At 43.6% G+C, this 12,595-nt stretch overlaps 1 protein-coding gene across 1 annotated transcript in view; it reads left to right on the top strand.

Moving 5' to 3' along the window:
* The window catches only part of ITIH5 (inter-alpha-trypsin inhibitor heavy chain 5), an 84,663-nt gene extending 72,345 nt beyond the window's left edge, over nucleotides 1-12,318 (top strand). The window contains exons 9-14 of the mRNA XM_040968298.1: nucleotides 429-738; nucleotides 2,078-2,637; nucleotides 5,210-5,263; nucleotides 8,135-8,251; nucleotides 10,378-10,755; nucleotides 12,023-12,318. Of these exons, the coding sequence (XP_040824232.1) occupies nucleotides 429-738; nucleotides 2,078-2,637; nucleotides 5,210-5,263; nucleotides 8,135-8,251; nucleotides 10,378-10,755; nucleotides 12,023-12,318 (1,715 nt within the window). The remainder of the gene's footprint in view (nucleotides 1-428; nucleotides 739-2,077; nucleotides 2,638-5,209; nucleotides 5,264-8,134; nucleotides 8,252-10,377; nucleotides 10,756-12,022) is intronic.
* The last annotated feature ends 277 nt before the right edge of the window (nucleotides 12,319-12,595 follow it).

The raw sequence follows: 12,595 nt of genomic DNA, 5'->3' as shown, positions 1-12,595 counted from the left end.
CATACTTTCAGCCTCAGCCAACCAACCATCCATTTCTTTATCCACCAAGCAAATTTGTTCAGCACTTGCTATAGACACATTAGAAGTTTTGATGACAAGTGCCACTAAAGGAGCAATGATAGGGCCAGAAGGTAAAAACTGTAATGCCTGCTTCCATTGTGGGGTTCTAACAAGAGATAATCCTGAAAGTTTTTATGGTGGGATAATCTTGTGCCATTTATGCTCATTTAACATACCCTTTTCAACATTTTAGACAAGCCTAAGGACCTGGCATCATCTTATATGAATGGCAGTGATTTCTTGTTCCACATAGTTCACTCCTGTGAAGTTTGAAAGTTGAGTGTTAACTGTAGGTCTGAGTGTGCATACAGGCGCGATCTGAAAGCAAAGTGTGGAAGCCTGAACTGTCCTGTGTTGGTGTCCTGCAGGCACAGATATCAACGGGGCCCTTCAGACAGCCATCAGGCTCCTCAACAACTACGTGGCCCATAATGACATCGAAGACCGGAGCGTCTCCCTTGTCATCTTCCTCACAGATGGGAAACCCACTGTTGGGGAGACCCACACCCTCAAGATTCTCAATAACACCAAGGAGGCAGCCCGCGGTCAGGTCTGCATCTTCACCATTGGCATTGGGAACGACGTGGACATTAAACTGCTGGAGAAACTGTCCCTGGAGAACTGTGGTCTCACGCGGCATATCCACGAGGAGGAGAATGCTGGTGCACAGCTCATTGGGTCTGTGTCTGTCCTGACAGGGTCATGAGAGGGTCTCTGAGGGGGCTGAAGGGCTGCTTTCACTGAGTAACCCCAAGAGGAGGCTATTTCACTGCTTATTAGCCTCATGTTTGCTGGGCATGAGCAAAACACCACCATGCACTGTTTTGAAGCCTGGCAGATGTGTGTCTAAATTTTGATCGTGTTTTGTGATGTTAGGCAAAATTTTAAGACTGTCTTGGCCTTCATTTCTTTATCTGTGAAATGAAGACTGTAACAGAAACCCACAAGAAATCTTTCTGTGTGTTAGCACAGTCGCTATTACATGTAAGGGGTCTTCAAAAAGTTCACGGGAAAATCAGTATTCGGAAAAACTATGCATCAATCACAGCTTTTTTTACATGAGATAAACTTATCATTCAGTTCTGCTTTTCTATAACCTTTTTGAACTACCATTGGATTAGGGATTCACTAAGCAATTATGGTTTTGATCACATTCTTGACAATTTGAAGATCTTGCTAGTATATGTATGCTGCCCACGAGGGAGGCAAGAGAGGTAATGTTATTTCCATTTTGAGCACTAATTATATGATCATGTTTTTACCTACAGATTAAGACTTGGGTCCTGAAATATCTTCCCAGTTAGAACTCAATCCTTTGGCCAAATAGCCTATGACATTGCTGCTGATTCAATGAAGTCTCAAGTTCAGCATGGCATGATTCAATCTGCATGTGTGGCATGTACAATCTAAAAGGAAAACAAATGAGCTTTGTGTGTGTTTACAGATACTTCTTAGTTATATTAATGCAAACTTGTTCATGATAGATCTCAAAGGTGTGCAATACAGACATGCCATCTAGAAATGGCCAAATATTTTACTCTCTTATATTCTATGGGACAGGCTAGATCCTGCCCAGTGAGGACATTCAGAGACTCGGGTTCCTTCCATTTCATTGTCCTGCTTCCGTTAGTGTTATCCTTAAACACCAGGTTGAAATTAGGTCAATATCACCTCCATTTATCAGCCATTTATCAGGATAAACTAGAAAAAAAGCCCATGTTTAAGAGGACCAGATTAAACCTGGCGTGTTGTAGAAGTAGTGGAGAACAATGGGTGGAAATTTCAGGGAGGGAGGTTATAATCTCCTGTAAGATCATCAGCAGAGGGGTTGGAGAAGAAGCTGAGACCCCTGGAGAGATGTGGGTTTTCCCCAGTGATATTTAGACCGCTGTGGAATCATCCCCGTCATTACTATTATAGGGGCTACGGGACTGGACCTGCCACTTGTAAAATGAGCCCCACCCCCTGAGAGAGCCAGTTGCTTCCACAATGCCTGATTCTTGCTGTTCTTCTGCAGCTTCTATGATGAGATCAGGACACCGCTCCTCTCCGACATCCGCATGGACTATCCCCCTGGCCTAGTGGAACACGCCACCAAAACCCTGTTTCCCAACTACTTCAACGGCTCAGAAATCATCATTGCTGGGAAACTAACAAACCAGAAGTTGGATCACTTGCACGTGGAGGTCACAGCCAGCAACAGTAAGAAGTTTGTCATCCTGAAAAAGGACGTGCCCGTGGGGCCCCAGAAGGTGGAGAGTGATGTCACAGGGAGGCCCGTGGCTGATGCGGATGGCAAAAAGGGCTCCAATCACATTGAGCGCCTTTGGAGCTATCTCACGCTGAAGGAGCTGCGGAGCTCATGGTTGCAGAGCAGTGATGAGCAGGAGAGAGAGCGGCTGAGGCAGCAGGCCCAGGCTCTGGCGGTCAACTATCGCTTCCTCACCCCCTTCACCTCCATGAAGCTGAGGAAGTCAGCCCTTCGCGTGGACGGGCTGGAGGACACCCATGGCATGTCGGCTGCCATGGGACCGGAAACAGTGATGCAGAACTTGCGAGGAGGTGGTGCGCAGTCAGGTAGGACAACTCTTGTCCGGGGCCAGCCAAGTGGGAGGAATGCGGGGCCCCAGTGGAAAGGCGAGCTCTTGTAAGACCTGGTCACCTCAGCAGGAGACTTTCATTTTGTCATATGGTAATGTTTAAAAGATTTATTTATTTTGAAGTCAGAATTAGAAGAAAGAATGGAAGGGAGGAACGGAGGAAGAGTTACAGTGTTTTACGCGTATGCCTGATTTTCCTGTCTTTTTTTTTTTCTTTAAATAGCATATTCTGGAGCTGATTCTCAAAGATTTATTAAAGATTTATTAAATAACTCTTAAACATTTATTTATTTTACTTGAAAGGGAGAGGCAGATCTCACATATTCTGGCTCACTCTCCAAATGGTTGCAATGGCCAGAGCTGGGCTAGTCTGAAGCCAGGAGCCAGGAGATTCTTCTGGGTCTCTCATATGGGTGCAGGGGTCCAAGATCTTGAGCCATCCTCTGTTGTTTTCTCAGACAGTTTGCAGGGAGCTGGATCAGAATTGGAGAAGCCGGGACATGAACTGGTATCCCTATGGGATGTTGGCACCGCAGGTGGAGGATTAGCCTGGTGTGCCACCACACAGGCCCAGATTTTATTTTCTTTGGAATGTGAAGGATCAAGTATGGACCGTGGGGCTAAATCTCCTTTTGCAGCCAATCACTCAAAATCCAGCAGAAGCAGTCCCAGTCTGTCAGTGCCATTTTGACTGGGGTGATGGGAGGGGAATTGGCAGGGACAAAGACGGGAGAAAGGCACAGTATTCAGACCAAAGCAGAAGCATGTGTTCTGCATAATAGCATTTGGGCAAAATAGCATGTTTTTGAGCAGAAGTTTGTTGTTAGGTTCCTGTCAGATTTCCAACCCCTGGGTGAGAGAACTGGAGACCTTGTAAGGCCTCTGTTAGCACTGCCTCACTGATTCCTCAAGCTCCTAATGCTGAGAAGCATCTAGATGGCATAGGGAGAGCTTAAAATTATCATCCACCCATCCTCCCGATGAGCTGTTACGGTTTCTAAACCTCTCTGTTTCTCACTTCTCATCTGTAAAATGGGCACAATAACTTCGTATATTTTATTTATTGGAAAAGCAGACCTACATAGAGAAGGGATGACACAGAGAGAAAGAGAATTATCTGCCATCCTCTGGTTCATTTCCCAAATGGCTACAGCAGCCAGATTTAGGCCAGGCTAAAGCCAGGAGCCAGGGACTTCATCTGGATCTTCCATGTGGGTGTCAGGGACCCAAGAAGGGGGCTGTTTCCTGCAGCTTTACCACGCACATTAGTAGGGAGCTGGGTCAAAATTGGAGCAGTCAGGACTCAAACCAGCTATTGGGTTTTACCTGTTATGCCACAAGGCTGGTCTCCCATCTTTGTCTCCATAAACTCTGAGGATTTTTAAATTTATTATTTTTTTTTTGTTAGAGTTACTGCCTGCCACTCCTCAAAGCAATCATCCAATCTATATTGCTTCTTATTGGTCCATCGGTTCTGCCCATGTCATGTTGGCCAGGGACCAAAATTGAGAAAGGGATGCTTAGAAAACATGTAGATACTTCTATGAAGAGAAAAACTCAGTAAGGAGGAGCGTAATTTTGTTAATGAGTAGCTTCGTGTCAGACATTAATTTTATTTATAGCAATTAATTGACTTTTAGGTTAGTTTTTGATTGAAAGCTTATTTAAAATAGTAATTAAAAATATTTATTTATTTTTATTGGAAAGGCAGATATACAGAGAGGAAGAGAGACAGAGAGGAAGGTCTTCCATTTGCTGACTCACTCCCCAAGTGGCCACAATGGCCAGAACTGAGCTGATTTGAAGCCAGGAGCAAGGAGCTTTTTCCAGATCTCCTAAATGGGTGCAGGGTCCCAAGGCTTTGGGCCGTCCTCGACTGCTTTCCCAGGCCACAAGCAGGGAGCTGGATGGGAATTGGAGCAGCCGGGATTACAGTCTGCACCCATTAGGGATCCTGGCGTGTGCAAAGGGAAGACTTGAGCCATTAGACTATTGCACTGGGCCCAGTAGTAAGTACTTTGAAACACACACTATTTCAAAGCCTGCTGTCAAACGACTTATATCTTTTTAAAAACCTGCTTTGGGCTTTTGTTTTTATTGTGACAAAAACTGTATAACACAAAATTTACTACCTTAAGTGTACAGTTCAGTTAAGTATATTCACACTGTTGCAATTTCCTGAACATTTTCATCTGAAACTCTGTACCAATTAGACCACACTTTTCCATTGCCCCTCATCTCAGAACCTTGCTTTAAGTGGAGTAATGCAATTGTCCCTGTTGTATGTACATAAATCATAGAAGAGAGGAATATTTAGTCATGAAAGACTTAAAATAGCTCATCCTCTGGGTTTTCCATGACATTTGTGTTTTGAAATCATGCCTCCTCTTTAGGACAGGTGAAGTTTTAAAGTTTTTTTTTTTTTTTTAAATCTCTACTCGTTTCAGTTACAACAGAAGCTGAGTTTTATTCAACTCAATCCTTCTCTCTCCCTTCCAGAATCCTCTTTATATGAGTAATAGTGGTGTTTTATTCCATTTTCTTTTTAGCGTCTACACTGAAGAAGCCGTTTGACCCAAGAATTAAAATCTCTAAAACATCAGGTAAAGGGGGGATGTAGTTGGGTGTGGATTGGCAGTCGGGAATTAGACCAGGAGCCTCCAGTTATCACCCCATATCCCTGGACTAGGCTTCCTTACCCGCACCTGTGTTTAGTTAGTCCAAGCCAGCATCTAACAATGCTGAGAAGCAGGCCACCATTAAGCCATTACATAAGGAAATAACATGGTCCCAAAGAAGCCTGGCAAGATCCCTGACGCGAGACCAGATGGACAAGAGAGGCACGTTTTGATCCTTACTGAGTTTAAAGATGTGTTTTAGAGATCTGAGATAGGCAGGCACCAAGCCTCTGGTGTTACAAATAAAAAGATGATTACTGAAATCAAAATGCATGGTGTGGCAGACAGGACATGGTTTTGCTTTTCAGCTTTAGAAAGGAAGAGAGGATTAAAGATGTCATAACATTTTCTTCTGCCAGTTTTCTGGAATTAGAATGAAAATCCAGATGGGAGTTGTAATGTAAGGATTGGGTTTTCTTCAGTGTCTAAATCCATTCCTGGAAGTCTGATTATTCCCTTTCTGCTTATGTGCTGTCCGTGTTTGCTCCTAAGACTGGGGACATTCATGAGGTTAGCTTTGTGGTAGAGCCTGTAGTCTCCAGTGGACAGAATATAATGCTTTTGGAAACACAAATGCTTTATGGAATGTGCGAAAGCTTTCCTCTTGGACTCTGCCTGGAGTCATAACGTTTGAATCCCTTCCCTTTATTTTGGACCAGGCAGCATTGTTTCTTCTTACGGTGAATTGAATGATTTGAAAAAATAAATGATATGTGAGACACAAGTAGAAACTCCCAGAATTGTCAGACAAGCTGTGTTCACAGCTAAGGAGTTCTTATAAACAAACGTTTTTTGATTGTTCCAGCCAAATGTCATTTATTTTTGCATTAAGAAATACAAACACCTTGGTGTCATTCTTAGTGCTTGAGGCACTGAACAGTGTGAACAGCAGATTCTCCCAATGGCCCTAAGGAGTGAGTGTCGGGAAAGAAAGCATTTTTCTAGGAGTCCTGAGGAAAGGAATCTGCTTGTAGCTGGACAGGACTAGACTATTCCTGACCCCTACCTCCATCACGCAGACTTGTGTACACCATACATGCATGCATATGAAGTGGACTGGCATCAGGGAACCTGGTGCCCAGTAAGAGAAAACAGCGGATGTAGACTCTTGGGAAGTATTTTGCCTGTGCTGCAGGGACGTGGCTGTTCCTCTTTAACAGAGAGAAACATGAGGAAAATGGACCAAGAACTGGGCCGGCTGAGTTCTGTGTTCTCATCTATAAAAGCCAATTGAGAGCAATAAAGTCAGAAAGACCCAAATGAGAAATTTCCACTACTGTCATTGATGACTGACTAACCCCCTTTTGACTCCTTGCGCTTCACTGGTAATAACTTCCTCCATACTGATCTTGGCTATTACATCTTGCGTGTGAAGATTTTGTGGCCTCTGGTACTGTGAGTATTCTTGAGCTAGCTTACACCTTCCTGGTAGGAGTGCCATAGAGGTCCTGCAGTTTGAAAGGCAGGGTCCTCATTCAGAACTCTTTATTGGGGTAATTGAAGGACTGAGAGAATGGCAGATCCACATAGAAAACTGAGGAACATGGATATAGTATTAGTTGAGCGTAAATGCAGTATTGCTCCTTCCTTTTCATATTGTTCTATACTATCCTGGCTTTTGTTTCTGTGTTTTAAAAAGTACTTACAAGGCTAAATGCTCATAAAGAAAACAGATTCACTTGGCTCACAGTTTTGGAGGCAGAGACTTCAATAGCAGGCAGTGTCACTTGTTCAGCCTCTGGTCAGGTGGTAGCATCATAGCAGAGGTGCATGAGAGAAGGCCAGGCCTCAAGGTGAGATGTACCATGAACATAGGGAAGGAACAAGTCTTTTTGAAAAGTTTACTTATCTCTATATATTTATTCAAAAGGGAGAATATGAGAGAGTGCTGGTTCAGTCCCCAAATTCTGCAAACTTCCCTCCTCTACCCTCAACAGCTGCATCTGGCATAGGTCAAAGTTCCATTTAAATCTCCCATAGATGGGGGACCCAAGTACTTAAGCTATTTTGTGTTGCCTTCTGGGGAGCACATTAGCAGGAAGATGGAAGGGAAGCAGGATTCAAACCCTGCCGTTTGTGTCCAGAAGGAAACACAGGCCTCTCCAAGAGCATCTTCATTACTGAATCTCAATGGTCACTTCCTGTTGCTTTTTAAAAAAAAAGATGTATTTGTTTTTATTGGAAAGGCAAATTTACAGAGAGAAGGAGAGACAGAGAGAAAGATTTTATGCCTGCTGAGTCACTCCCCAAGTGGCCACAACAGCTAGAGCCTCCTTCAGGTCCATGCTGGCACAGGGTCCCAAAGCTTTGGGCCATCCTTTACTGCTTTTTTTGCCCTCTAACAGGGAGCTGGAAGGGAACTGGGGCAGCCACAACATAAACTGATATGGGATCCCACGGTGTTCAAGCCAAGGATTTAGCCATGAGGCCGTTGCCCCAGGTTTTCACCACCACACTGGGGACCAAAATTGGGGGCACACTGAAATCATAACCCAATTAAAACACCCTTTTACTTCTCTGAAAGCTTAGTTTTCCGAATTTAACTAAGAAGTGGTAAAGGAATATTAGAAGACATAGAGTCACATATTTTTCCCTTAGTGTATGCTAACTGGCAGGTTTTGGGGAGTTACTTCACTCCAACGCATCTTCCTCATTCAGGAGTTGAGGATACCTTCCTCCTAGTTCTATTGTCAGGATTAAATTAGCTATTTATGAGAAAACACCAAGCAGTGCTTACATGCAGTAGACACTCATTGAATGTGTTTCTTTTCTCCCCCTTTGTTCCTGTCGCCACAGTGGATGGGGATCCTCACTTCGTGGTGGATTTCCCCTTGAGCAAGCTCACAGTGTGTTTTAACATTGATGGAGAACCTGGGGACATCCTGCGGCTAGTCTCTGACCACATGAATTCTGGTAAGTTCTCCCCTCTCTCATGGCAGCCTAGGCATGGATCAGGCAGATATTATATTTCTCTTTGTTTTTCAAATGAATGTTCAAATCATGTAAAAGAACATCATAAGTGCTCAGTGACTACTGGACATGATTAATTAGGATTTGGGCCTGAGTTGGAATGATACATTCAAATCCATGCATTGTAAGGAAGTGTTGTGTGGCTTTCAGTATATGCTCTAGGACCTGCACTTGCAGTCACAGACACTTTGCTAGTCTCACAGGGCTATGGTAAAGTTGTTCCAGTTAATTTTTAAAAAGGGATTTAAACATTTTGCCTGAAAGTCAGAAAGAGAGAGAGAGAGAGACAGAGAGAGAGAGAGGATTTTCCATCCTCTGGTTCACTCCCCAAATGACCACAACAACCAGAACTGAGCCAGTCTGAAGATGATAGCCAGGAACTTCTTCCAGGTCTTCCATGTGGGTGCAGGAACCCGAGGCCTTTAATCATCCTCTGCTGCTTTCCCAGACCATTAGCAGAGAGCTAGATCAGAAGTGGAGCAACTGGAACTAGAACCAACACCCTAATTGGGATGTTGGGGCTTCATAACGTGCTACACCATGGGGCCAACACAAAATAGTTCAAATGAAACAGTGACTAAGCAATTGCCTCGTAAGGGCTCAATGTTATAGAAATTCATGACATATCATTGTCCTTATGTACATATTTTTTCCATTTAGAAACTGAGGGAGTTTCAGCTTCAATTTCAGTTACTTGATGAGTTAGATGTGAAGCCTGTATGTTAGTCATACGTACACCTGTATATAAGGGCTCTGGTCTCCTTATTTCTGGAGAGCCTTTAGTTCAATGCAGGTAGTCACATTTGGGGCTGGCTGTATGGACAGCTGCCCAGCCTGGTACTGAGAGGATGCCTTGGCATTTCTCAATGCTGAGAAAATAACAGTTTTGGAAGATCATGTACAGATGATCCCCAGCTAGGTGGCAATATATGATGTCATTGTTAAGGCTTAATCTGGGGACTCCTTGATCACTTGTTCTCTTGCATGGCTCTCTAGCCTCAGAGCCAAATCTCTGCTCTTTCTAAATTCAGAGGACTCAGGAACAAGTCCAGGCCTCCCTGTATTTATCTGTGGAAATACCCCTCTTTTACCAGCAATTTGCATCATTTTTGCATTGTGCAAGGTGTCCTTGAGGGAGAACTGAGCCCAAAGATGCTTGCAGGCTTGGGGCTAAGGATCAGGGGCTCTACATCTGCAGGAATTTCTCCTCTCGCTTTGACCTGTTACCTCTCGCTTTGAATGTCTAAGAAGTCACAGCTAAGATTTACTGGAAGATTATTGCCAAGGCAGGGGAAATAAAAATTTATATTTTTATCATTGTAAATAGCCTCTTTATCTGACAGTAAAATATGTTTTATATGCATCATCTACTTCATTCCCGAACATCTCTCATACACTTGCCATCTGTTTGCTCTTTAGTTGGACATCATGGACTCCTAAGGGCTAGATCTCAGGTCTTGATGATCAAATCCAGTAAACTGTGGTTATGTGCTTTCTGATGAAAGAAAAAACAAAGCAGGTACAGATGATGGTCAGTTTTGGCTTATATATAAACCTCTGGGAGCCTCAAAAATTTCATTATGTTTTATATTTTGAACATTTTATATAAGAAAACCAAGGCTCATTTTTTAAAAAAGGATTTAGTAAGTGGAATAACTTTGAGTTTGAAGGCTAGCAAAAGCCTGACATCTGCATTATAATACACTAATTAATTTTGTCACCAGATCTCAAAATAGACACAGTGGCAATTGGCAGATACAAACCGTAGCTTCTGCTAGAAAGAGACTTCATCTCTGCAGTCAGACTAGACTGAGAACCAACACACATGGAAGCCACTTTCTAGTACATTCTCCTCTCTCTGCCCCAAGCTACTGGTCAGGAATAGAGGGAAGATCACTCATGACTTCATTCACTCACTTGTTCAGTAACCCCCAAGTATCCTGATGCATGAGTCATTGTTCATGGCACTGGAGACACAAAGATGAGAAAGGAAATTCTGTTTAGACACCATCAGCAGGAAAATAGGGATAGTTTTTGTAATCATTGTTCTCTTCTTCTCAACCTTCAAGGTGTGACAGTGAATGGAGAGTTGATTGGGGCCCCTGCTCCTCCCAACGGCCACAAGAAGCAACGCACTTACTTCCGCACCATCACGATCCTCATCAATAAGCCAGAGCGGTCTTATCTGGAGATCACGCCAAGCAGAGTCATCTTGGATGGTGGAGACAGGCTTGTCCTCCCTTGCAACCAGAGTGTGGTGGTGGGGAGTCGAGGGCTGGAGGTGTCTGTGTCTGCTAATGCCAATGTCACAGTCACCATCCAGGGCACCATAGCCTTTGCCATCCTCATCCACCTCTACAAAAAGCCTGCGCCCTTCCAGCGAAACCACCTGGGTTTCTACATCTCCAACAGCAAAGGCCTTTCCAGCAGCTGCCATGGACTGTTAGGTAGCAGCTGCTTTCTGCTTTATACTGACCTGAAAGAATAAAATCAACTCCCCAAGTGAAGCTGGTGTAGCCAATGTTGTTGGCTTGATTGAGAAATTCAGTAGGAATAGGGTCCATAGATATTTATATGTATGAAGTTGTCCCTATCTGTAAGGTATTGGTTCCAGGATACCTGCTCCCTTTGCTGCTTCCCAAAGGATGCTGAAATCCCCCATTTAAAGTAGTATTTATGCATATCCTTCCAAGTAACTTTTAATCACATCCAGAATACCTATAATACCGTCTACAATGTAAATACTGTGTAAATAGTGATCAGAATACATTATTTAGGGAATATTGTCAAGAAAACATAGTCTTATATTATTTAGGAAATGATATCAAGAAAAAAAAACAATCTATATGTGTTCAGTATGGATGTAGCCATTGTAGGCCTGAACATATAATATATGTCAGCAGCAGCATAATACTTTAAAAATATCTTTGATCCACTTTTGGTTGAACCTATCGATGGGAAACTCATAAAGGGGCAACTATATTTATAGTATGTTAGATTTCTTGCCTCCAAGTGACTTTATGAAACTGGAATGGGCCTTACAAACCAGTTTTCATAAGCTCTGCAAAGAGTGTAAGATCAGCAAAAAGGCACAGATTATGGACAGCACAGAACCCTACAATAGCGTGAGAGTTATCTGATGATCCCTTCCACGTGGCCAACAGCAGCAGGCAGGCCATTCTGTATGGGTTTCTTCAATGTGCAATTTCGTGTGGGCCTCTTGTCCAAAAATAGCGAGTCAGCCATTGCCAGGGCTCAGTTTGGAAAGCAGGATTTCCTGGCACTTGGGCTGGATGTGTTTTGAAGAGTCTGGTTGCCAAGTGTGAGCTCCCACTCACAGATGCACGTCTGTATCCTTTTAGTCTAAGCAATGACCTTATTTGACTTTGAGAATTCTGAGAATGAGTGTCAGGAATTAATTTTATGGCATGAGATTTATAACCTGGGAGGAAAGAAGGAACACCTGACTCCACTACCTTGATTAACTGTCCTCCCAACCCTGTAGGATACTATAGTCATCTTCACTGGTTGGTTAGGTCACTAGCTAGCATTAACCACTGGGCAGTTTCTGGTACTGTACCATGTGTGAGTGCCTTCTGGTAGAGTTCAACCTAGAGCTGGGGTCCATCAAAATCCCTCCCGCCCCTGATACCATTGACTCCAACATGTCATTGCCTGTATTTTATTGACATATGATGCTTTTTGTCTTCCCAGGTCAGTTTTTGAACCAGGATGCTAAACTCTCAGAGAGCCCTGCAGGGCTCAGCAAGAATCTCACGGTTTCTCCACACCCTCAGGCAGAAGGGAAGCCTGAGGCCATCCTGAAAGTGAAAGGGCATAAAGTACCTGTGGTTTGGAAACAAAGGAAGATCTACAATGGAGAAGAGCAGATAGACTGCTGGTTTGCCAGGAACAATGCAGCCAAACTGATCGACGGGGAGTACAAAGATTACCTGGCTTCTCATCCATTTGACACAGGAACAGTCTTGGGGACATCTAGGGGACTCTGAAACTGGCGGTCTTAATGATGGGTGTGCGTGATAGAGGGGCTGATTTTGAAAGACTTCATGCTAGAGCATTGCTGTCGCTTGTGCATGCCTGGTTTCTCGGCCATGAACTTACTCCGGAATGTAAGTCTGCTGTTTGCTTGAATGATATATGGGCACAGGAAGCTTGAGTGAAAATATTTCCTTTGCTTTCCCCTCTTACTTTCCCACCCCTCCGTGCTTCATCAACAATAGAGAAACATGATGGCACAGAAGAGAGGAGGATCTTGGTAAAAGGCAA

The sequence above is a fragment of the Ochotona curzoniae genome, unplaced genomic scaffold, assembly GCF_017591425.1.
Source record: "Ochotona curzoniae isolate NIBS_2020 unplaced genomic scaffold, NIBS_Ocur_1.0 scaffold_4683, whole genome shotgun sequence".
Taxonomy (NCBI): domain Eukaryota; kingdom Metazoa; phylum Chordata; class Mammalia; order Lagomorpha; family Ochotonidae; genus Ochotona; species Ochotona curzoniae.
The sequence above is the reverse complement of the archived record's forward strand: the minus strand, read 5'-3'. Positions and strand labels throughout refer to the sequence as shown.